The sequence below is a fragment of the Crocodylus porosus genome, unplaced genomic scaffold, assembly GCF_001723895.1.
Source record: "Crocodylus porosus isolate Cpor-Errol unplaced genomic scaffold, CroPor_comp1, whole genome shotgun sequence".
In the NCBI taxonomy this organism is placed as follows: domain Eukaryota; kingdom Metazoa; phylum Chordata; order Crocodylia; family Crocodylidae; genus Crocodylus; species Crocodylus porosus.
In genome coordinates, this window is record NW_017728950.1 from 57,506,771 (window position 1) to 57,533,941 (window position 27,171).

The window sequence follows — 27,171 nt, forward strand, 5'->3', positions numbered from 1 at the left end:
GGGGGGACTTAAGTCTAAAAGGTTGAGATCTACTAGTGTAGACTAAGGGCCTTGATACACATTAATTTTAGGCATCTCCTACAACAGAGAAAATATTAATGCTGCCTAAAAAAAAGTAGCATATTGCCTCCATTGATCCAGACAAACTTTACGAGTTCAAATGTTTATAATCTTTGGTTTTTGAAAGCAGCATTTTTTGTAGTACTCTTTAGCTACAAATGGTATGATTTAAACTAACAGATACAAAGAAGTTGTGCCTACAGGGTGTTCTAATTGTAACAATTTCTGACTTAATATAAATACAAATTTTTACTTTCTTCATTTTAATTTAAAAATTACTGCTACCAACATCAGCAAGCTAAAGATGATGATCATTTAGTATAGTGATTTTAATTTTGTTCAAGCCTGTTAAAGTATGCAAGTTCTTTATCTGACTTGAATTTAAAATGAAGATATTAAAGTAGCTTTTGTTTGTAATAAAATCTACGCAATTCAAATTAACCAAAACTTTCAGAAGGAAAGAACGAATTAGGAGATTAGATTAAAAGTCATCGCCTTGTCTTTCTTTTAAAAATAGCAGAAGGCAATTAATTCACATGTCTTGGTGAATACATTAAACTACACTATTTAGTCTTTAAACTAGAAGTAACAAACCTATACATCAAGATTGGAGTTGATATAAAAAGAAGAAAGTGAGATTTACAGGTGTAGAAGCATACTTTATTTTATTTCTTTATTTGTGGCCTGTCAGTGCTCCTCTTTTAAGGGAATTCCTAACAATTAACAAGATTTGTTATATGGGAAAACTGCCTGGAATTATAATTAAGTTGTCATGTTTAGAATGTATATGTAGTTACTGCTCATACAGTGCTTAGTCCCCATGAATAAACGAAAACATAAGTAGCAGCAATTTGGCTAACTTTTCAGTTCTTTATTCATGCTTTATGGGTTAAATGTATCCCTCCTCCCCCCAAAAAATCTTCCTCCTTTTTATCTTAAATAGATAATAATTGGATAAGAACTAGTTAAATCCCTGACTCTGTAACCAGATGCACATGGACAGAATCTTGCCTCTCCACAGATCCTACATCACATAGCCTCTTGTTAACAAATTTGACCTAATATTTTCTGGGCCACAAGGAAACTATCTCAATGCCCCTTCTGTTATATTCTCCTTCAAAAATCATTGGTGTTTCTCTTCCCTGCTCTCCTCATGTCTGTTATGTCCTTCTGAACACGAGCACATCCTCACACCCTGTGTAATTTTACCTTTCAAATCACTCTTAAAAGCTTGCTTTTACAATGTCTTTCACAAACAATGGCTACCACCACACTTTAACTTAAAACTATTTTACAGACGTCAAGATTCATGCTTGCCTCAGTTGAACAAGTCCATAATTATATTTCCATAACCCATGCCTTTCCTTACCCCTTCCTTCCCATTGCTGCTGTTTTTGTCCCTATTTATTTGTCAATTTCATCATCTGGACTGTAAGTTTTTCAGTGCAACTACTACTGATGGGTTTCCAGAGGTTTCTAAGATGAACCAAACACATTTATGGGGAAAATAAAATAACAGTAATAATAATACTTTATTTTGATATTTCTGAGTATTATCATTCATACAAAGCACTCAGATGCCACGGCAGTGAGTAGTTTTTTGGCTACACTTGTACATGTCGGAACAATAACCACCTGAGACCAACTTTAAGAAGCATTTACTTCACAGCTCTCTCATAAAACTAGGGTCAGAAGAGGAAAACAACAGTAAAAATAAAGGCCCAGAAGCACAAAAGCACTCAAGCACCTTATCTAAACTCAGATGGAATGTGCATTTAAGTCTAAACATGTAATACTCTAAATCCCTATATAATGCCGTAAGTGTCTAACCTCTGCAGGCATCCAAGTTTTGTCAGTAAAATGTCCTAGGTGCCTCAAATTTTGCTTCTGTGCATCCCCACAACTGCCTCTTAGTTTCTGAGTGCTCAGCCCTGCCAAGATATCACTTACCTAAGCACAGCCAGGATCCACAAATTAGGCATTCTTCTCCTATCTGATCTGGTAGGCATGGTCAGAGCACACCCAAAACACATTTAACAACATTGAGCTACATACAAAACATGATGGCAAAGGCCACTTTCATTCCAACACAACTAGAAGAAAAAGGTGATGATAGCATTTCCTTTTTATGTACTAGCCTACTGGTTGCAGCACTCAAAAGGTAAGAGAGGCTATTCTTGGTCCTACTTAATCTGAGGGTTTCAAACAATGCCTCCCACCTTCCTGGAGGGTTTCCTAACCATGTGGCAACAAGGTTGTCTTGAAAGCAGGCAATCTATACCCCTACTGAAGTTTATTTCTTGGTTTTAAAAAAACCCACTAAACTCCAGGATGTGCCCTGGAGGGAAGGGAAGAAATCTGGGCTCTAGTCCCTGCTCCCAGGACTGCTTATGTATAAAGTGTACCAGTCAGGAACCAGGTTTCGTGTCCACACAGGTGAACACCCTCTTCAGTCACGCTTACTCCAGCTCCCTCCCTCTAATGTAATGAATCTTGGAAGTTTTCAATTCTGGCAAGTGCCAGAGCTTCAATGGTCCCACCCTGAAACAGTCTATGGCCAAGTACTTAGGGTACCCCTCTGGAGGCAGATGGCTATGACTTCAAGGCCATTCAGACCAAAAAAGGAAGATGAATGTTCTAGCTTCTCCGCTGGCTGAGCTTGAAATGGAAGGAGGTTTTGAAAGGAGTAATTTTGGCAGATATCTTCAGCAAACAAGTGAGAATGCCTTAGTGTGGAAGTAAGACAGGGAAGGAGCAGGTGGAGGTTAGGAAGATGACTGCGGTCCTCATGGCTACAGAAACATGACAGACAACCCAAAAATATGCATTTGCAAGCAAAACAGACACATTTCCAAGCATTTATATAGAAATGACAGATCAGAGAACCAAGCTGATAAGTGTCCCAAGAGAGACTCAATGGAAGTGATGAGGAGAAAAAGGGACTTCACCTCTTAGAAAGGGCACCTAGCTAGTCTATAATAAACATGATAAGTCAAAGCATTAAGAAAATTCTCTTCAAGAGTCTTGAATGCACTTTTCTCAATAGTTAAGTAATCGCTTACTGAACTTCTTCCATCTCTACTTCACCCAGCATTCTTAGCTGATTTAAACTAATTATAATTATGTCATAAATCAATCTCCATTATTCTCCCTTCATTACTGCAAACTTTGCTGAAATTTCTTGAATGGTGACCTTTACAAAACAGTAAGATCCAAATAGTTCTGCCCTGTACTTGAAGCAGCTCTTCCCTATATTTGGCAAACCAATGTGAGCAGTCAGAACAATGAACAGGAGTCTCTGAAACTCGCTTGTTAATTCCTGATAATCCAGTCATATTTAAAAATGACAGCAAGATGCTTGAGCATGCTAAGTGTCTACAGTGTGAACTGCTGCTCTTTACAGCTACCCTTCTACAAAAATTAGAGATAAAAGTCATACCGATTACTGTCTATATAAAACTGGAAAAGGTGGTTATACCTGCAAAGATATTTGCCCCAAAAGAATTTATTAGATGAAAATTAATATTATTTAAACAAGTTGCACAGCATAATCACTATGGTGATGGGTAGATATTCTGAGGAATAAACTATGGAGTTAGTGTACTTTTAATCAAAATTACACTATTATGTATCAGTTAAAATGTTCTTGCACACTTTCTGCACAGCCAGCCTAGAAGGTTTGTGGTATGTGCTCATGCTCCTGCTACACTGGGGCTATAATCAGCCTAAAGCAGACAGCTTCATCTATGTAGCTCCTGATCTACTCCCCACTACGCTCCTCCAAGAGAGCTAGGAGGGTGGAATTGTATCCAGCAGAAGCATGGAGGAGGGCCGGACTGGGAGGGTTACAAACAGTTCAGCTCCAACCTCCTTCACGATCATTACAGCCATAATCTAACAGGAGTACACACGGGGCAGTTTTAACTTGCTGCTGCCAGTGACACCACCTCTATTGTGGTATCCCCACTGAGAACCACTCCCTTATGCTCTAAAGACTTTCGAGAAAGCAACAGCCTGACCTTAGGCTCTTTGTTCTTTAATGTCATTTGTCAAAACCTTCCAGTATCAGTCCAATATTCAATTCATCTTCAGCAAGTAGTCTAAATATAGACTTAAATTGTCATGTAAAAAAATTACATGAAAGGGGCCATGTTTGTTTATTTTTGGTGGCTATAAATTTATCAAGTAACTAGGATAAGGAACACTGTATGTACAAACACGAGGCTGATACAAACCATTCCTAGCATTAGAGTTAGCTGAACATACATATAATTAGAATAACTGTACAAATTAAAACATTAACAATTAATTTGCTTGGCTGCTCGTCATGAAACCCCACCCTTTGCCATTGATTGGTGGAGAGGCCCTGGCTGAGAGGCAGGACAAGGCTGCAGCTAGCACCAGGATTTCATTTTTACTAAGATGTTTAAGTTGATTTCACTGACAATTGCAGATTTCAGTTTCCATGAAAACCACAAAATTGTGAATTGAGTGGTCCCTAGCTATAACCAATTTAAATGTAATACTTTTTTTTTATGGATTAACAAATCTCAAAATGATATAATGGCAAAAAACTAAGGAAAAGGCACACGTGATCAGTGGTATGAAATGATTCTATCCAAGGAGACTGACAAAGTTACTCTTTGCAGAAAAGAGACAAATGAGTATAATAGAAATATATAAAAACATAAATCATCTGGAAGAAGTGAATACAGAACTGTTATTTACTTTGCCTCATAATGTAAGAGCTAGGGAATACCTAATTAAAGTACTAGGCAACAAGTTTAAAACAAGCAAAAGGAAGTTTTTTGTTTTGTTTTTTTACACAGTATCCAACTTAACTAGTGCCACAGTATTTTGTGTAGGCCAACAATACAATAAAGGGGCAATTAAGGATATGAAATTCATGGAGGCAACCGTCAATCTGAGACAACAAACCTCAATCAGACAGAACTGCTGCCTCAGAACATTCTAAAACCTTTGTCTGGTGGTAACTGGGAGGGCATGATGGGGCACTGGTCATTCTGCAGATATCCTGCTTCTTGTATTCTTCCTTTAAAACAGCCACTACATGATATTTGCTTAGACAGATTCTTGGTCTGACCCAATATGGAAGTTGTTTTGGTTTTAGTGAAATTATTAATTTTTCTATCAGTTTTTCCATCGAACTTCTATTTTCAAAGATTTGTAACTTGGCTGTAACAATTTGTTTGGGAATAGTATCTGACAGAAATTATATAACCTGGGGCCAAACTGAACATTTAAAAAACAATTTGGCCTTCAATCCATTTAACAGTTTCAGAAGTGGCAAATGGAGGCAAAGAGGAACCACCTTTGCTCTATATTTTCTGTCTGCATTATAACTACATAGGTAATATGAAAACATGCAAATGATTAATGAAAAAAAAAAACCAGGCTCTTTCAGAATTAAAAACAATTAAGTACTCTTAAAAGCTTTTTAAATTGTTTAACGCATGTAAGTTATATATTTCTTTCTTTCATGGAGTAGTAGCATGGTTACTGTCACCATGGATAAATACAATGAAAAAAATACATCAGATCATCAATAATTCATGCTAACAACTGGGAGACCTATTGTGAATTATTTCATTTTGAGGCATTAATGAATAAGTGAACAAACGTTGCAAATAAGCAAGATTAATGCATCACAAGTACTTTGCTCATTTATTTTGACAACTGTATGGTAATTTAGCTTTATTTATGTTAATGTTTTTTATAACTGAGCTTAAATGCATTGTAGTAAAGCCAATAAAAATAACATCTTAACAACACAATGCCTGCTACAATACTTTGTTCCAAAACTGGATCCATCTAGATGAGGGCCAAATCATCTGTACCAAGCATTTGAACCAAATATCTGTAATGATATCTTTTTATTTAGGAAAAGAACTCAAACACTATGTTAACAGATGGTAGTATAAAGCTCCTGCACAATATACATCAGGCCTTCTTATGCTAGGGTTAAAGATGATCAAAACAGGAAGGGGAACAGGGTAAATATCATCACTCCTGCTCTCCCGCTGGTGTTGTGTATATGACTTGGATTAAACACTGAAGACCTGGATATGTTCAAAAGCTCATGGACCCAAGCAGACTAAAGTCAGGGGAAAAAGTATGCATGGGGTGCTCTGACACAGAGCCCACTTTTCTAAAGAAATATTTTTTTTTTGCCTTCAACCTTCTATTCTATTCATACAGCCAATGAAGTTTCATAATAGCAGAGAACTGAAAAACCTATTCTGCATGGCTGACGAATGTAATGATTTGATTACAAGCCACAAACACACCTGTGAACTATGCATCCATGCAGAGGCATGTAACAAGTAAAAAGGCCAAAGACAAGAGGAAGGACACTTAAAAAAGCATGGGTTTCATTACTCAATATGTTGAACTATCCTGTATTTCTGATATAAGAGAATTTCAGAAATAAAAGGAGCCTTCATTGGATCAGCATTTCTCAATTGGCACTGCCATTCTTTACAGAGCATGGTGTTTTCTGTTGGCCGTTGAGTCCAATGCACATGTGATAGTCCCGCCCATGGGTAGGGCACACCCATGCACTAGCAATGCTCTGAATCTGAGCAACAGATTATTTCCTCCTCTGATGCCAGTCATCACAAAACATGATCCAGTCCACCTTGTGGTATCTCACTCTAGCTGCAAGCTGACTCCGCCAGCAAGAGCAGCATTTTGCACTTCTTTCCCAATAATCTACAAAGATTGCAAAGGATGCTAAATCATCTCTGCAAGCATCCCAAAACCTGGGGAGTGGCTTGCCTCTATTCCTAGACCCTTCACGAGCTTCAGAGTACAGCACATTCTTTTGGATCCTGTGATCCGGCATTTGCTTGACGTGACCAAGCCACATGAGTCTGGTCTTACTAATCAACTTTCCCATAGATAACATACCAGCATGATTTAGCACTTCTACAGTTATCACCCTGTCTTGCCATCTCATTTGAAGAGTTTTATGCAGACATCTGATATGAAAGCTGTTTAGTCTTTTGATATTTTTTGGCACAGGTCATCCACATTTCTGAGCCATATAGAAGAGTAGATAAAACATGTCTCATAAATACGGATTTTTCTCTTTAGTTGACAGTTTTTTATTGTTCCAGGCTCTGTCTTGCAAAAAAAACAAAGTTCCTGGCTGCTTTGCCAATTCTACTAGAGAGCTCAGCCCCCAGATCTACAGTGCTGGTAATAGTAGAACCCAGGTAGAAAAAATGGACAATTGGTTGACCAATTTTTCAGCATTTCTACATTGGTGGTAAAGCAACAAATCACAGGCTTCTGCACATGCACTGGCTAATACCGTCACCTTGGAGACAACATACTAAGGTAGAAGCCGCCATGAGGTTCCTGGCTGATCATTTCAAACTTGCTTAGCTAATTGTCGAGCCACACTCTTGGACAATTATTTCATCCTGGAAATTTAGAAGTTGCAACAAGTGCAAAATGTGGTGGTCTACCTACTGACAGAGGTGGATTACCAGCAGCACATTACTCCAGCTCTGCAGTCTGCACTGGTTTCCTGTAGCTTTCCAGGTGCAATTCAAGATTCTGGTCTTGACCTATAAAGTCCTATATGGCCCAAGGAACCAAACGAACCTCCTCCTCTCTTAAGCCCCAAGGTAAGCCAAGAAAAACCACCTGCACCAAGTTCGCTTGGCAAAACATGTGGGAAGTCATTTTCAGTTATTGCTCCTTACTTCTGGAACTCCCCCTTGAGGCCAGCCAGAGCCCAAACTTAGCCATCTTTCAGAAGCAGTGTAAAACTTTTTAATTAGGACAGGCTTTTAGTAGATGGGGTTAAGCTCTGGGTGTGCTTTGGGGAACTGTTTTTTTATTGCTTTACCATTTTACTGTAACAGCTTTAGACTTTGCTACCGTAAGCCACCTCAGCTTTTTTGGGGAGGGCAGCATAGAAATCAAATAAATAAATAAACATACTACTATATAGTACCAGAGCTGGCTACTTCCAGAGGAAGTCATATGAGGACATCCAAATTTGAGGCTGCACTTGGTTCCTCAAAGAATCAATGCACAGACTCTCTGGAAGAGAGGGGAGGAAAGATCAGGATTACCTTGTACTACAGGAATTGTCCATTTTATAAATTCTGGGCACCCAGCATGGCCTTCCATCGTAAGACAAGCATAAGAAGGACCTACTCCAGCGAGCCTTCTAATGCAGTCAAAACTATGCAGCCTGGTTTCTAAAGACTATTACTACATTTACCATACTACTCCCAATATAAAATAAAATTATGGTCTGATTTTTATTTTAATAATGGTACAGAAAATGCTAATTTAATTAACAGGCATTCTCTCCACAGTCACTTCTGAATAGCTCTGAAGGTAAAATAAAATGATCAAATCCTAATTAAAAATAAAAATCCAACTGCACGGTAGCAATATAATCAATACAAATTATGTTATTTAAATATAGTAAGATTTAATTAAAGAGTTTACATTAAATTTGTTCTCTTTGGATTTAAGACTCTCCAAACTCAAAATGTTTTGTAACAAATATTCTAAATGGCATGGCAATGAAATATAATTTCACTTCATTCTGAAGTGAAGTAACTGTATGTATATTAGTAACATTATTTCTGATTCTGTTGCATACAGGCGTCCATCAACAACAACACATAAGGAAAAGTCCAATGCAGTTTGCCTTCAATGCTGATTCTGTAGCCCATCCACTAACTGTGAACCATGTTCCCCAAAATGACTGGATGTCAGGCCTAGAAGCTGGAGCCATGGCCTGCCACACTACAGCTGACCACCCAGACTGGTCAAAGCTGCTCTGAAACCTCCAGCAGGGCCAAGCCTTCTGTCCATTCCCTGGCAGTGGAGTGGCTGGCTAGGGTCAGCTGACCCAGAACAGGAAGTGTTTGAGCAACATGGCTCAATGTGATCCCAGACTGCTCCCTTTGTGTTCCTAGGTGTTCCCTTTGACTTGTGCTCTGATTCTGCTTTCTGTTTGATCTCCCAGTATCTCAACTCAGCTTGCTCCCTGACTCTGCTTTCTACCTAATCTCCTGGTGTCCTGACAACTTGTTTCCAGATCCCACTCTTGTATGCACCTCCTGGCTTCCTGACCCAGCTTGCCCTGGATTCTGCTTGCTCCTCCTGACCCGTCAGCACTTCGATCCCTCAGTGACCCCCAGACCTGGCTGCCCACAACCTGGCATGACACTGAGTGGTTCTAATGAAGTTATTACATCTTGCCACATACAGAGATAAGTAGTTTTTGGTGCATATATGACAGAAAAATCTCCCAGGGAAAATATTCACCTGTCTACAAAAACATAGGGGGTACATAAACCCTTCCATGTATTATTCAATAAACCACAAGCTTTAGAAGTCCATTTCAACTAATTACCAGTACAGCAATTAGCATGTCTAAAACAAATTAAAATGGATGATAAAATAACTGATTAAAATGTCTGTCTTCTTCAATCTCACAGCCTTTCACACTGTTTTTAATCAGCACTATGTCTGCTTCTTCCATCAGACCTGATAAAGAATTCATTACATTTGAAAACTTGTCTATCACAGCCATACAGTTGGTCCAATAAAAAACATCACCCACAACAATCCTTGCCTCTCTCATAATTCCTGAACCCTCACAACTACAACATCACTAACAACGGGTGGTCTGATTTTCTGAGATTCTACCTCTCCCGGCTGTGAAATATGTGAATATGCTGAATGTACATTGTGTGAACCTAAAGTTATTTTTCCACTGAAAATGCTAATGGGAATGGATACATAGTTTTACTTTATATTTCCAATATATTCTGTACTTGCCAGTTTATGAGCACTCTTTACCATAACTTGTGGCTGGAATCGTTGATTTCCAAATTGCCTTGGAGAAACATAACAATAGCTCCCAATGAATTCAGTCAGAATTGAGTGCTCAGCACCCGTGAAAAGTAGGGCTAAACTTAAGTATTTTGGAAGAAATAAATAAATGTGACAACAACAAAAAAAGCTCTAACAGTTAAAAAAAAAAAAACAAAAACAAGGTATTCTTTTGTCCTGGTAAGCAATGCTACAAGAATGATCTCTCTCAAGGTACTTCTATCTTCTATTCTAATTGAAGCTAGAAAATCCAAAAGGCATGCAATTAAAAGGAGGGCTGACAAGGGCTTTAAACTAGGCATGTCCAGGGGAAGGAGGGTAGATTTCACTTCTGTACACAAATCCTCTAGCCAAGATGACCCAAGGGAGGACTTCCAAGTAGGCGACATTCAGAGGAATACTAACGCCCTGAGGCATGAAGTGACACAGAAAACCTGACATGATTAGGGGTGAACTCAGATGTCTTTATGGGAACACCAGAATCATGGGCAACAAACAGGATGAACTGGCACTCCTTCTGATAGACAAGGAATTTGACCTCATTAGGCTGATGATACATATAACTAGGCAGTGGACATTAAAGGATATAGGCTCTATAGGAAGGATTGGGTTGGGAAGAAGGGAGGTGGTGCGGCCCTCTATATGAAAGAGGAGTACCTCTCCCTGCAGGTCACATTTGATTGTAGGGAGAGGTCCCTCGAAACCCGCTGTGTCAAGATACAATGGGGCTCAGGAAAGGGGGACCTGATGGTAGGAGTATACTATAGCCCTCCCTACCAAGATAGGAGAGCGATCAGGCATTCTCCAGGGAACTGATGGAGGCAGCCTACACCAAAGACCCGATTGCCATGGGTGATTTCAACTACCAGCATCTGTTGGGAAGACCATTCAGCCAGCTCCAACGGGTCAACCAACTTCCTGGCAGCTATCAATAACCCGTTCTTGACACAGGCTGTGGAAGGACCAACTGGGGTAAACCCACTCTGGACTTAGTGATAACCAAAGGGGAAGACATGGTACGTGGCCTGAAGATTGGAGGTGCTCTGGGCAACAGCAACCACAACCAGATTAGGTTCACCATCCACTGGAAGACAGGGAACTCAGTCAGTAGAACAGAAGTCCTAGACTTCAGAATGGAAGAATTTGATAAGCTCATGAGTCTAATTAGAAAGGCCATCTGCAACCATCAGCTGGATGACTTCAGAGTTCAGGATCAGTGGAGCTTCCTTAATGAGGCAATTCTCACTGCCCAAAAAGAGGCCATTCCCACATGGTCAAAAAGCAGGAAAGGGGCCAAGAGTCATCAGGGAACTTTTGAAAAATTAAAAAGAAGCATATACACAATGGAAAAACAGTTCAGCATCCAGAGAGGAGTACAATCATATGGCAAGGGTCTGTAGGTATGAGACACAGAAAGCCAAGGCAGACACGGAGATCAAGCTGGCATCCAAAATAAAGGACAACAAAAAGTCCTTTTATAAGTACATAGGGACCCATACTGAATTCAGAGGGAGGGGGGCAGCCCACAGTTGATCCCCACAAAAAGGCAGAACTCCTATATGCTTACTTCACACCAGTGTTCCTGAAATCAGATGGGGCTGTTCACCTGTCCAGAAGCCCAGGGATTACGTGGAAGACAACTGCCCACATAAAATCAGTCCTGAACAGGTAAAGCTACTCTTAGATCATCTGAACATGTTCAAGTCTGCTGGGCCAGATGACTTGCATTTGACAGTCCTGAAAGAACTGGCTGAGCTCATAGGAGAGCCTCTGGCAAAGCTGTTCGAAGAGTTGTGGAACTCGGGAGTGGTCCTGAAGAACTGGAAGAGGGCTAACATGATACCCATCTTCAAGAATGGGAAAAGGGACGAGCCTGCAAACTACAGACTAGTCAGTCTAACCTCAGTCCTGGGAAAAAAATTGGAAAAAATTGTCAAGGAGGCCATCAAGCACAAGCTTGTAACTGGTAGGGTATTAAGAAGCAACCACCACAGATTTGTCAAGGGCAGGTCACACCTAACAAACCTGGTGTCCTTTTATGACCAGGTAACTAATCAGGTTACATGAGGTTGATATAATTTACCTAGACTTCAGCAAGGCTGTCAATAACATTTTCCATGAGAACCTATCAATTAAGCTGGAGGTTACTGGACGAGACCAGTTTACAGTGAGGTGGGTTGGCAACTGGCTCAGAGACCAATCCCAGAGAGTTGTAATCAATGGGATGGCCTCATCCTGGAGGGCCATCTCCAGTGGTGTCCTCCAGGTATCAGTGCTTGGGCCCATGCTCTTCAACATCTTTATCAATGACTTGAATGAGAGGGTGGAAAGCACAATGATTAAGTTTGCAGACAACACCAAGTTGTGGGGAAATGCAGACACAACTGAGGATAGGGTAAGGATCCGAGATGACCTTAACAGACTGGTCCTATGGGCTGAACACAATCACATGAGGTTCAACAGGGACAAGTACCAGGTACTTCATCTAGGTAGAAAGAACCTTCAGCATAGCTATACTATGGTTGGTGGTCCACTGGCTGGCACTATATCTGATGGACCTGGGGGTGACAAATCGACCAGAAGATAAGTGTGAGCCAACAATACGATGAAGTCACTAGCAGGGCAAATAGGACTCTGGCATGTATCAGCCGATGTGTTGTGAACAAATCCAGAGATGCTCCTCCCCCTCTGTTCAGTGTTGATGAGGGCACAGCCAGAGTACTGTGTCCAGATCTGGGCACCGCACTTCAGGAAGGATGTGGATAAGCTCAAGAGTGCAGAGAAGGGCCACCCAGATGACCAGGGCCCTATAAGTAGAGACTCTGGGAACTGGGTTTGTTCAGTCTGAGCAAGAGAAAACAGAGGTGACTTGCTAGCCACCTACAAATATGTCAAGTGTGAACACTAAGATCTAGGGGAGCAACTCTTCAGAAAGCCAAGGACCAGGGAGGACCAGGAGCAACAGGCACAAGCTAACTGAGGAAAGATTTTGGTTGGACATTAGGTAAAACTTATTTTCCATAAGGGTATCTAGAACCTAGAACATACTCCCAGCAGGGGTGGTGCAAATCACCATCCTTGGAAGTGTTCAGGAGGAGGCTGGACAAGCACTTCATTGAGCTTTTGAGCCCAATAACCTGCTGCCCATGGCAGGGGACCAGACTTGATGATCTTACAGGTCCCTTCTGGTCCTTTGATTCTAAAAAAGTTTAGACTTGGCCAAACTCAAAAAATCATGGAGCCGTTCTTTCTTGAACAGAAACATTTTTCCAGACTTGGCAAAAGCAAAGATTTTCCAAAGTGCAAATACTTCTTTATTTATTCTTGTTGGTATGAAATGCACAATGTATAATTTCTTTAAACAATGCTGGGTGGCCTTTTTCAATTGCTTTCGCATAACACCCCTCCGCCCCCAGAAATAGCTATCACTTTTCTCTAATGAAGAAACTGCATGTTGTCCAGATGGATATATGGCATGCACAAAGGGATAAAAACAGTTATAAAACTAGTATATCATTTTCCAAATTGCTTTTTGTTAGCAGCCTCTGTCCACCAAATTCTTTCACATCACAATGGTCATAAGCTACCACTGGAAACTAAAATGCAAGCAAGATGCCAGGCTCAACTGAGGTGCCTCAACACTGCTGGAAATAGGATGCAGAAAACATGAGTATGCTTTAAGTGAACACTGAAAACATTATTGAAGTAAAGCAAGTTTAAGAAACATTTCAAGTGACAATCAATCAGCTTAGTACTGCATGGCACCCAATACCAAAACAGAGAAGTCATCTTTAACTTCTATAAACTATATTATAGAATCACAACTAATCATACTACTTCCCAACCAACTTTCCCTAGCATTTTTCTAACAAGTAATGTCTAGCATGTAATTGTCCTATAAACCTTCCATCCCCATGCCAGCCAACTACAAATCCAAAAAGTACTTCACCATTTTCATAAAGGAATCATAACCACACTGGCCAAGCAGTACATGGTGGCAATAAATATTCAAAAAAAATCATTACAACCCCAACCAGGACACCAAATATATACATATTTTAAAAGCCCCACAATTGCTTTACCCAGGAATGGCCAACCTGTGATGTGTACCTCAAGTGGCTCAGGTAGCCTATGTCTGACATATGGCAGATTGGGAAGGGAACACAAGGACAGAGAACACCGAGTAGAAAGCAGATGAACAAACTGGACAGGGAACACAGTGCAAGGAGCAGAAAGCAGAGCAACTGACCAGACAGGGAGCAGAAAGCTGAGAAACAAATCAGGCAGGGGAAGAATTTGAGTGACACTCAGAAATAGTGCCAGGCTCACCTTGTGACACCTGCCAAAAAAGTTGGCACCCCCCAACTTAATGAATCTACAGAAAAATATTCCATCCATACACACTAGTGCTAGGGGTGTGCCCCAGAACCAGGAGGCACGAACCTCCAAGCTGGGGACCCAAGGAGAAGCCCCTCCAACAAGCTCCTGTACTTCCGGTCCACTTCTGGGTCTGCTGCTGAGCATATTGGGGAGCCCCCCCCCCCATGCTTCTGTGGGACACTCCATGTGCCCCAGCATCACAGCATTCATGAGCGCCTGCTACCTAGAAGTATGTAGAAAAAACATGTAAAGCTCTCTATGTCTGAATCACCAAATCTTTCCAAATCTCTCCGAATAGGTTTGGCAAGATTAAAGCGTCCTCTGATTCAATCTGGATTTGGAGATTTGGCCACCGAATCGGACCAAATCAAACTAGTGACCTGCTTAAAATGAAAGAAAATCCACAGCCCCAACAAAAGAAGACCTCAAATTAATCATCCAAATACAAATCAAACTCAAAGCCTGACATTTGGACAGACACGGGACAAAACTGGTACACACAGGAATACCAAGGAGCAGATTCCTGCAGCAGCTTGAAAGGGTTAGTTACAAGACTATCAGTCATCAGGCAACCCACAAACATAGGAAAGGGGTGGGTAAGGAGCACATGCCTGCTTCAGACCATCTACAATGACAAAGAGTGAGAGAGATGCCCCCACAGCACATATGGACCCCAGGTACCCATTCTTCTCCTGGTTCATACAAAAAGGAGCTATGACAATGAAAAATTCTCAGATAAATGCATGTGCCTTCAAGAAAATTCATCTCTTGGTACGTTGAATGAGAACATTTTTATCACTTTTCATAATCACCAGTGCTTGTATCATACATAAGATTTGGTGGAATTTGTTGTTGTTGTTTAAGGACAAAATAACTGAATGAAAAAAAAAAAAAAAACCCTGAACGGGAATACCTGAAGAAAAATAAGGTGTACAGAGAATGAGCAAAGGATCCCTTTGGAAAGGAACCCTAACGTAATACTACAAGTTATGCCAGTTTCAGCACAATTTCTTGCCATCATCCTAAAAATGTTTTTTTAGATTCTAATATATACCAGTGGCAAGGTCAAAACTGCTGAACATGTGCTTTTCTTTCCCCCCACAGTTCATCAGCTTGATACATTAGACAGGAGGTATTCTTAAAAGAAGAAGAAGAATCTACACGTGCCATATAGATGTGTCTCATGGATTTCTCTTCAAAAGTTTGCAAATTTGGCCCTCTGCTGCAGCATATGGTGTGGTGGTATCTTTCTTTGCAGAAAACCAAGTGCTACAGAATGTTTTGGTAGAGATAAGCAACAACTCCTTAGATTCCTCCTCTCAGCAATCTGGCCAGACAGAACTGATGAATGTCAAAAATTGGCTTCCCTCTCTTTATGCTTAAGTCTAACAAAAACAGGAGCTCTAAGATTGAATGAATGTGAGGGATCAAGGGAAATATGTAAAAGGAATCCATCTGCCCATTCTGCTGTTAGCACTTTACTATTACAACTAAATATACTTCTGCCAGGAACCTCAATGTATGGACTTGGCGCATTACCATTTTCTCAGATTTTCAAATAAATCCAGTGCTAAGTTTTCACTGTTTCTGAATATAAAATTGGTCTCTTCCTGGCATATATACCAATCACGTCAATCACAGTATTACATCTTAAGCAGAAACACTGATTTAGAACTTCCACAAACAAACTCCCTTACAAGATAACAATGTCATTTTCTGCCTTCTTTGCAAGACGCTCTGGATTTAGAGCTCAAACACAGAAACTCCGAATTTGTCCTGCTTTCAAATGGTGTCATGGTTTCCCTTTATAGATAGGTTACTATTGATGAATGGCTCACAGCCTTTCTTCTCTTCCTCCCATTCCTGTGTGTACACTCCTACTCCTAAGCATTGTTACACATATACAGCATTCAGGTTTCACTAAACAGATTATAAAGAATTCTGGTGATAAATGGCACAATACTGTTGAATTTCTAAAGAAGAAAATGAAATGTTAGTATTTTCCCTGAGACATTTAAGGACCTTATAAAGAAAAACTGGAAAAAGTATAACATACAATTATTATGTAAATCAAGACAAACTAACTGGTAACAGACAGACTGAGCAAACTAATCCAGAATGTCCTGAAATACTTTATAAAGGCCAAAACTATATAAAGTATATATCACCTTTTCAAAACTGCATGTATTCAGATATCCAGCAAGTATATCCTATAAACTTTCTGGTCTGCATCTAGTTTGCCAGTTTCTGGTCACAGACTTATAAACCTGCAGGGTTCAAAACCTGCATGGTTTCTCTTCACCATGCTCTCAGCTTTGAATACCACAGAGAACAACTTCTACAGCCAAAAATGCTTTGGGAAATAATCGGCTTCTATAGAGTCATACTTCAGCCTAATATGGCATTTTCAAAGCAGAGGGCTACTGCAGAGGTTGTACTTCAGACTTTAGGAACCCTAACTGTAAAGAAGATGGTGCTAATATTAGAAGCACAAGGCAAACCAAATCTCAAATGGATGTCAAGATACAAGTTAAACAGTTTGAATCTGGTAAGTTTTGTATAACTATCAGCTCTCTTCAAATGGTAACTGGATTGGTCCAGAGCAAAGACGGACAAAAACCTGAACTGCCCAAAAGAAGAAAGATAAGCCAATATGAATAGGAGGTTTTCTTCCAATGTGAAATGTACAAAAACTGTCAATTGTCCTGCTAGGAGCAAAGCTGATAGTTCCTGGCTACCGAGTTTTGCCCCTTTATTGAAGGTCAGGTCGATCACGGCCCTCTACCTGAGACCTCTTGAGCACATGTATATTGACAACTTTTTATAGAAGCAGGACACTGGCTGCTGTGGTTTCTCCTGCTTTACTTGTGACAGGTCAGGGTGCTAGGTCTATGTTGTATTAGGGTTGAAGGTAGTCTTATATAGAGTTTAGATTATGGTTGCATTGGTTGGTTTGAATAGGGATGATCCTGCCTCGCATGGGGTTGGACTAGATGACCAGTGGAGGTCTCTTCCGGCCCTATTTGTCTAGGACTATCACTCAAATCCAATCCCTGTGCATGCTCTCTCATCCCACACACACATGCACACACACACACAAATGTGTGTAGGCTAACAGAGCATGCAAAGAGCAGCATTGATTGCTGCATCATGCTTAAAAAAAAAAAAGATTTAGAAACCCCCCTGTGAGTAGAGAATGGTACATGCAACTCTCCTCAATTAATCTGAGAGCACTATTTCAAGGACAAAACCCCACCAAATGATCAATCTGGTCAGCCACACTATATAAGGGCCAGATCCTGTAATCCTTACCCATTCTTGATGGGGAATTGGCTAGTACACATATATACATACATATATATACACACCCATATAAATACACACATACATATATTATAAAAATCATATACTTATTACTTTATTAATCTTATTACTTTACATCTTTTTCACATGATACTATCATTAGTGTTTCAGTAATAAATTCCTTTATAGTACATTATTGTGCCTCCAATGCGTCTGAAAAACTCTCTTAGCAGACAGAAGATATGAAAAGGATTCCCTTCAAATCACATGGAATTCCATATGCTAGACATCTTCAAAAATATGCAGTAGAGTCTGGTTAAAGACCTAGTGTACACAACAAAAAAAAACATACTAGGAAATCAGTTTAAAAGTTTATATAAGTAGTTTGCCCTTATTTGTATACAGCCTAATTTAGTTATGCATGTTTTTTTTAATCCATTTAGCCAAGTTGTTTCTGAAATCGTCTCTAAATAGCAAAACCCTTTTGATTTGTAGATACATACTGGGTTATGTTTTTCCTCAAGCATCTGTGAAGATTTTTACCAAAATGTTTTATATTCAGGGACTCCCAAACATAAATCTTCCGAACACTCCAGTAGCTACTGATGTCTCAAGCCCAACTATTCAAATAGATAGAAATCCAATAAAGTTCATGAAATATTTTTAATTGATCAGGCATACCCCTGGGGGTACTTGAGAAGGCCCTAGGGGATATGCACGGGCAGATGGGGACAGAGCACCACCACATACCATCCCGCACTGCCGTACAAGCACTGCCCGCCCAGCCAGACACCGGGGAAGCTCACACATGGTGGCTGTGGCTGCTCCACATTTGGCTGTGCCCCTCTCCCCCACATCTGCTTCACATCCGGCTGCACACCATCACCCTGTCCCCCCACCCCGCATCTGGCTGCCAGGGGTACACAGCTCCACATCCACCCGCTGGGGGTACACTGATCCAAAAAGGCTGAAAACCCCAGCATTAATTCATCCAGTCCCTTTTTGAGCCTCACTATGCTACCTGCCTCCACCACCTCCTATGGCAATGAATACCGCAACTTAATGATGCATAAAAAGTACTTTCTCTTCCTAGTTTTAAACCTGTCAGCTATTAATTTCAACCTGTCAGCTATTAATTTCCTAGTTCTGTTGTTCTGGGACCTGGTGAAACAGGTCCTTGTTTACTTGGTCCACACCCTTGATGATTTTCTAGACCTGTATCATCCTCCCTCAGCCTTCTTTCCAAACTAAAGAGTCCTAGTGTTTTTAGTCTCTTGTGATATGCCAGCTGCTCCAATAGTGGAGCATTTGCTTTGGTATTTTTTGTAGTACACTTCCCTTGTCAGGGAAGATTCCCATTCACCATCCTTGATTTTGAATAAATTAACCCCTCTATTCTAAATTGTCTCTTTTTTTTTTTAACCTTATTTATGACCTATTGTCTGCATTCTGTTTATTTTTCTCTTTCTCTTGCTTTCATTATCCTGGAGCATCCTTTTACTGACAGCAAGCACACCATTTTCATATTCTATTGAAGAATGTCTTATAATATTTCTGATGAAGATGCTCAGTAGCTGAAACTTCCTTGTAAACAGGGGAACCATCTTAAATAGAGATTTAATTTGAAGATTTAGTACTTGTGTTGTCCTATAAATTGACAGTAAGTTAAAATACTTTTCTTCACAACAGAAAAAGACAATATATTTTATTGAAAACATGAATAGTATCGAACTAGAGTTCCATTTCAGAATTACTGAACACAGGGCTTACATATTTTTGACAGCTAAGATAAGGCACGAACTTTAATTCTCCTAATGAAAAAAAGTCTTCAAAAATACATTACTTTCTTAAATAACAATATTGTGAGCTACTCAGAAGGTGGCTAAATATGGCCTCAAAGAATGATGGAGCATTAAAAGTGACTGATTTCAAAATAATCTATTTGGAAGTGGTTAATGCTTTAGGCATAAAGACAAAGGATAAAAAAGGAACCTAAGCAAATAGTACTAAGGTATGGGCAACTTGGCAAACTTAGTAAAGGAATTTACCCGCTATGCTGCACACCATGAAGTTATTTCAAAACACTTTTACATGGCTTCCTTTAAAAAACTACTAGTATGTTGTATAGTGACTTAGATTTAAGAGAAAGCACATCTACAACAAGGTTTCTTGATTATTACTGGTATTCAGCGATGCCAATTCTATAAATCTTGCATCACACATTCTGCTCTATTTTTCAGAATTACTCAAGCAGTACCAATAGACTATTCCTTATATACAATCCTTTGTATAATTTAGGTTCAGCATTACAAAGATGCGTTTGTTACTGGTATTTTAAAACTAAAGCAGGACAGAAGTAGAAAAGAAATTGTGAAGTAATACTTTTTGGTTAAAAATGTTTTATTCTTTGGATCGGAGCTGGAATATATCCTTCTGCATGGTCTATGACAGCCAAGTGTGCCTTATGTATGTATTTACTATAATATAACCTGAGCTTTTGACTGAAATCAATTACCTTAAGTGTCTAAGGCCCTTTTGGCTCAACAAGTATGAATTATATAACTAAAACAAGAGCCAACTAGAATCCTTCAGCCAAGTAGCACTGGGTTGATCTGAAAATAAGGAATCTCCAACCATCCAAACCCCATTCAGTTTCTTCGGGAGACTAGGAGATGTATGAACCCTAATTTAGAGATGATATTTGTATGAAAATAAATCTGCATATGATGGGGATTACTGTAGCTCACCACACTCTTGGGGGTCTCTCTCTCTCTCTCCCCCCCTCTCACTTCAATTCCAGTTCAACCTTTTTGGTGGGCTGTAGAACTATAAATGTTTCCTTTGGAATAAGAAACCATTATTTCAGGTCTCTCATTTAGTCCTCTTTCGCCTTCACCCTCATTTTTACTTCTATGATTTCCCAGTGATAGGAGGCACAGCAAGTTAATAGTCCTGGAAGATTAGTTACCATAAACAGTGGTTATCAGATCTTTATGTACTGTGTGCATGTCACGCTCGCTCTTTGATGTCAACCTCAACTTTTTTGGCCCTTTAAGGGGAAAAATAGAGAAGGATCAGTACTCATCATAAAAGTGAGCTTTCAACATAAGTTAATGTAAGTTTAACTTTTCTAAATGGAGAATAAGAAATTACCTAGTTGCTTCCTTAGCAGCATATTCAGTAAAATTTCAGACAGTTTAAGACCATCTCAGCTATCAAAACCCATGGCCAGCCAACCCAGATGTCTCTCTCACTGGTTTCCTTATTTATTGACTGCAGATCAGTTGCTCTGAGAGAGGGACTATGCTTGCACAAGCCAGGGATGTTCAACTTCTGGGCAGTAGGAGGCTGCAGACCCTGGGCTACACACTGCATGAGCCTTAACCTGTGGGAGGAAGCCCCCCTGGAGTCTCTTCAGCCATGTAAGCAAGCAGTTCCCCATGCTGCCACATGCAGTCCAGCTCTACTCCAGGCAGTAAAGGCAACCCAAGAACCCTGGCTCTGCTCCAACCACACATGCACACCCCAGACAGCTCCACTCTATTCCCATCCAAGCGTGCAGCTTGGCACTGCTCCCAGTGGCACATGCAGCCCGAGCAGTTTGGCTAGACTCCCAACCACACATGCACTCTTGCTCTTCTCCCATCCTCCCCCACTTCCGCATGCAGAACATGGGCAGTCAGATTCTTCTTTGATCCCTCCCCGCCTTCTACTGTGGCTCCCCGCCATCCCCAGGAGCAAGGCAGGAAGCAGAAGCGAGAAGAGAAACCCAGATCCCACCCACAGTAGGAGGGAAACAATGGCAAGACAGGAGTCTGCAGGCTACATGTTAACCCTTTGTGAGCTGCATGTATTGCATGGGCTGCCAGTGAGATGGCTCTGGCACAAATTATAAACGCAAAACTAAGGAGTCACTGGCTCTCCAGTACAGGAGGGGTCACTGGCTCTACTAGTACCAGTCCAGGGCTCTGCAAGGGGCCCTGGACCTTCCCTCTACAGGGGTGGTGTCCCCTGGGCAGCCCCAGGGGCACTGCCACTATGGAGGGAAGAACCGGGGCCTCCTACAGCTCAGGGCCGCTTGTCCTGCCGGCAGCTCACCCCCCAGCCATGGGAGAGGCAGGCAGGCCCCTAAATTGAAATGGTGGGTTTTTAATCACTGCAATTAAAAAACCACCATTTCAATTTAGGGGACTAAACTCCTGTCACATGCATAATCGGCCTAAGGGTTTGAGGAAAAGGGGGGGAGAGAGAGAGAGAGAGAGGAAAAAAGAAAGGAACCTGGAGGAGTCAAAGGATGAAGAAAAGCAATAGGAGAGGGGAGAGATGGACATGGTAGACTGTGGCAAAGGAGGGTTAAATAGCAATCAAGTGGTGGAAGAGGACTGGAGTGGGGAAAGACAATAGGTAGGGCAGGGAATGAAACAGCAGAGACAGAGAGGTACTGTAGATCACAGATTCCTACTCACAGTACCATGAGATCCCTTTAAGGGTGCCAGGCAATAATAGCACTGATAGGTGTGCAAACACCTACGCAGGATTCACAAGATAAACCCAGTGACTTCAATAGGAATCAATCAAAAACATTATGATCTATTGTTATCTGAGTTCTCTGCAGCCGAAGAATGGCTCTATTATTGTTCCAAAAAAACAAGTGAAAACTAAGAGCAGGCATTTTCTGAAGGGTGCCTTTAGCCACGGAGTCCTGAGTCATGACATTCTGTTGCTGTCAACAAATTTGTGTAAAACTCATGGGGACAAAGCATGCGTGTCCCATTTCCTTCTTGTGATTAGTCCACATAGAGGCCGACAGCCTACTACTGCTAACAATTATTCCCTTACCTCAAGTGGCAAAGCTTTCTGCTTTGTATCTAAAGGCCTGAACCTGCTGAGGACTCAAATCAGGGATCAGTTCAGGTCCACAAATTACATTTCTATTTTTTTTAGTTAGGCTTTTTTCTTTTTTAATAGAAAATCATATCCAATCCCACTCAACAGTTAAAAAAATCAAAGTCTTCATTAATTCATCAAAATAGGTAGACATCTAATCAAGTCATTAGCATGGAGAAACTTGTAGGGATGGACATTTTGCTGCTTCTTTGGACACAAAAGTGTTGCTTGCTGATATTAAACACAAGTTTTGCCACAAGGCACAGAATAAGGCCTATAACTGCATTCCTATCTCCTTCTCCAGAGTTCCAATAAATTTATAAACAGGATATTTTCTTAGTTCTAATCTGACTTCCTTGAAAACACACTGAAATAGAAATAATCTCTCTTTACAGGCTGTGACATTAATGTATTAATAAGCAGCCATTCAAAATAGTTTCTTTAATGAACTCAGGAATAACTACATTTTACATGCTGTAGGAGCATAGGAAAAAAAATTGCATTGATTTTTCTTAAAACATCATACAAATGGTATTCTAAGAAGACAAGTTTATTGCAAACTATTGACTTATTGTAAGAAAAAATAGGCTAATTCTTTGGTTAGAACTGCCATAAAACAACAGCTCCTGAAAGTCTGTTAGTTTTGTACAAAGTCCGTCAGCTCAGTACATTTGTTATATTGATAAATGAAACTTCTACAACATCACTTAGAAACACCTAAGAAAAATTAGATTCTATCACTTCTGCTTATTCACAGTTGTCACAATATACTCCAATTGTAAGGAAACCGTATCACTCTTCTTTAATTACATTACGCAAAAATACATCTACTTTTGTGAAGACGTATTAGTCTTCCCCATAATGACGATCTTTGACAATTAGATCATAGTATACTTTACATTTTGTCCAGCAACAGAATTAGGCCAACGTCCTTATCCTGAAAACAGATGTGTAACTTTATGCAAATAAGCAGGCTCACTCTGGGCAAGTAAAGCAGACCATGTGCATATATGTTTGCAGGATTGAAGCTCAAGCATGCAAGCATGGCCAGAAGCTGTATTTTGGAAGATAATTTCATTTTCAATTCTAATCCTGGATTAAATAAAGGAATAATTGCTGCCATTGCCTTAACTGTTAGCAATCGAATAAAAAAAAAAAAACAACTTAAAGCAATTATTTCAAACTCCTGCTTAAAATCCTGTACTGAACTGCCTTACAATCATAAAAATTGATGCGCATACAAGATTTTTCTTAGCTGTCTGCCTTCCTAACTACCTACTTTGATATTCTGTTTGTTCAAAAGATGGCTTGCCCTTCTCACTGAAAGACAGGTGCCAACCAAACTAGGGTTACATAGGCAATGTGCATAATATTGGCTACATGCCAGTGTTAAATCTCTACTGGGAGAGTCTGTCCCAGTAGAAACTACAAGCACACATTCAATTTCTCCCTCGGGAAACATGCCTCTTTTGGGGGAAAGCTCTTCCAGGTGTCAACCTGGAAGATCTCCCTTGTGAGAAACTGTTGGGTCTGGGAAGGGAAGGGAGCACCAGCAATAATGTATTAGCAGTTCTTCCTGCCCCTTTCCCAAACTGAGCCGAAGGCTTTGCCCCGTTGCTCCCCATCCCTCTTCTTCCCAGACCCATCAGGGAGAGGAGGGGAGCAGCAGTGGGTGGTCCCTGCCTCTTCTCCAGAGACTGCCAGCTGGGTGGGAGAATGGGAATGACAGGTCTCCCCAGGCCCAATTCTGACCCCAGTACTTTGAAATCACCTCCCCAGGAGGAGGCAAGGACAGCAATGTGAAATGGGTTCAGAAGGCTCCCCCCAGTTTCCCTGTGCTTCCAACTTAACACTGCCACTCATCCAGGCAGCAGGGTTGTCTACTTAAAAGCTTGCAGGAGTGAGAAGAAGGCCCAATTCCCCACCACACTCCCCTTTAAATCACTGCCACTGTTCCCCACATCTTCCCCAGATTGCTCTTCAGGCCTCCCCAAGGTCAGGATGAGGTCAGTGAAGAGGGAGCAGACTCAGCACCTGTACTGCTCCCTGTCCCAGAAAGATTTCTCATGCTGGAACTTTCTACCTCTAGAAATGAATGCCTGTTCAAGATTGTGTTGCAAGGTTGTTGGTTGCAGCTGTGTTGGTCTAAGGACATAGGCAGGCAAGGTTCTTTGGGTAGATGTAATATCTTTTATTAGATTTTTAATCTATTTAGTTGGTCTAATAAAAGATAATCACATCTACCCAAAGAACCTTGCCCACTCAAAATTATTGTATAGTATCTCTGGAGGAATAGGCTGTGCCAGCTAGGAAACTAGTCTTTGTTTTTGGCCTTCATTAATTAAATCAACTCCTTGATAAATAATAATAGGACTGGAAAATATACCTTTCATGCGCGTACTGGCTATCCTTTTATCTGACCAAATTAATTATCCAGTTATCCATATTATGTCTCTGTACCATAATAAATATACTTCTTTAGATAGGGTAAGCTAGATAGGGCCGTCCTCAAAACAATGGTTCTTTTTTACTCAAAGAAATCAGGATAGTAAATAACTCTTCTTCACTCCGAGACTCAGTCATATGTGCTTGAGGCTGCTGCAGCACAAAAACAAAATATCTTCACAAATGTCTCCAAACAGTCAAGCTGAAAATCTAAGCCAAAGTTTCATTTAACAGCCTGTCAGTTTTTTGATGTGAAGCTAATGAATGCAGTGGCAAACAAATCCATCAAACCTAACATCAAAACAACTGCACTTCATCCCACCAAAGGGAAAAAATGAAATACAACCTGCAGGCCAGCACTTTGATCTAACCTATCCACAGAAAACAGGACTCTAAGCAGCTACTGCTGTAGAATATGCATGAGTAACTACAGATTTAATTTTATGAAAGGAAGAAATAATATTTAAGAAGCCAAAGACTTGGGTAGAAAAGGTAAGGAGTTCTTCTTTCAGGTGCTACACAGTTAGTTAAATAATAAACGAGCTCATACATGAACTCTTTAAAAATGTACTGGAATACACCAAGTTTTAAGGTGAATTATAGTGTGGCAGCTTTAGACTGCAAAATTTCTCCCTCATGTTACTTTATAGTAAAGAAAAATGTGATACAAGATTTTATACAAAATGTAAGACTTATTAAAAAAGCATGTTTTGTGACTTTCCAATGCAGTTTTAATAATTAAAAAGATTTTTATTCAGTTGAACAGTTTCTCTCCATTACCTCACTATAAGTTACACCCATCTATAACAGTACTCCATTCACATTAACTATCAACCAAGTATCCAGTATGATCCCAATCAGATCATAATTAAATTACCTGCCCTAGGGCTTCCAATTCTTCCTGCTTATCCCCCTTGGGTCTCACATTCATGTATAAATATTTTAGGTAACTACCCAACTGCCCTATTTTCTCTCTGAGCACATAAAGGCTTCCCCTATTGCTTCCTCTGACTTGACTTTTTCCAGGTCACCTGGCTGTTTACTTACCTATTGGATTTCATCTCCATCTCCCACTGAAACTAGTTTAAAGCCTAGGTTTAAGCAACATTAAAATGGGTAAAAATAAAGAGCACAACAAAAAAGTTAGTATATAAAAGTACAAGATCTTATTCTGAAGTTTTTCAGGCTGCTTCTAATTTTGAATGCTATAGTACAACATGCAGATTTCATTCATCATAGCCAAGAGTATTTCTACTGGGAAAGTAGAAATTGTGATCATTTACCCAGAACTTAACAATTGCCTGCTGACCCTTCAATTACTATATGTAAAACATATCTAGAAAAGTGCATTTCATAATCTCATACAAAGAAAATAAAAAGACTGCATCTGTAAATTTTTTATTAGTACAACCCTGGAATTCACCCTAAAAAAGTCAACTGAATTAGACAAAAATGTTACCTTTCAATACATTACTTCAATAATTTAACAGTAAAGGAATACTGAAGGAATGATGGGATCAGGAATTAAAACAGGCTACAACATCTTCTTGCAACCATGTTTTAGTACATACTATCAGGACTGCATCATCATAAAGTCCTGAATCAGCCTTACTGAGAAGATAGCTTCAACTACAGCATGCAATTTCAGAAAATGTCACTCAACTTTCAGAAAGATTTTTGTTTAATTCCAAATTTTCTTCCTATACCCAAGGACATATGATTAACATGACAGCATAAAAACTAGCTCATATGAAGAATTACAAAATTGCTAGGCAGGCAACAAAAATGACAAAGGGTTTGGAAGACAACTCGTACAAAGAGAGGTTGAAGGAAATAGGCATGTTCAGCTTGCAGAAAAGGCGCTTAAAGAAGGAACATGATACCAGTCTTTAAATATCTGAAGGTCTGCCATAAAGAAAAGGGACAACACCTTCTCTCTCTTGCTTCAGAACAACGTGAACCAATGGCTTCAAGTTACAACAAAGTAGGTTTAAGTTGGATATCAGGAAAAACAACTTCACTGTTAGAACACCGAGGCAGTGGAACAGACTGCCAGGGGAAGCTGTGGATTCTCCATCACTGGAGATGTACAAGAAACGGTTAGATAAGCTTTGGTCAGGGAGTTCCTCATATTTCCAGGCTTCACTGGTTGCAATGTGGCTGGAAAGAAAGTGTCCCCTCCCCTCCCTTGTTGCGACAAGTCAG

The 27,171-nt window shown here is 40.2% G+C and overlaps 1 protein-coding gene across 4 annotated transcripts in view; it reads right to left on the minus strand.

Moving 5' to 3' along the window:
* Positions 1 to 27,171, minus strand: part of KDM4C (lysine demethylase 4C) — a 459,581-nt gene that overhangs the window by 307,108 nt on the left and 125,302 nt on the right. Inside the window, exon 10 of one of the 4 annotated variants that reach the window (XM_019555114.1) lies at positions 17,734 to 17,958. The exons of the other annotated variants lie outside the window; for them this stretch is intronic. Within the exon in view, the coding sequence (XP_019410659.1) occupies positions 17,917 to 17,958 (42 nt within the window). The 3' untranslated portion in view covers positions 17,734 to 17,916. Of the gene's footprint in view, positions 1 to 17,733; positions 17,959 to 27,171 lie in introns of those variants that run through there. 4 annotated transcript variants of the gene reach the window in all.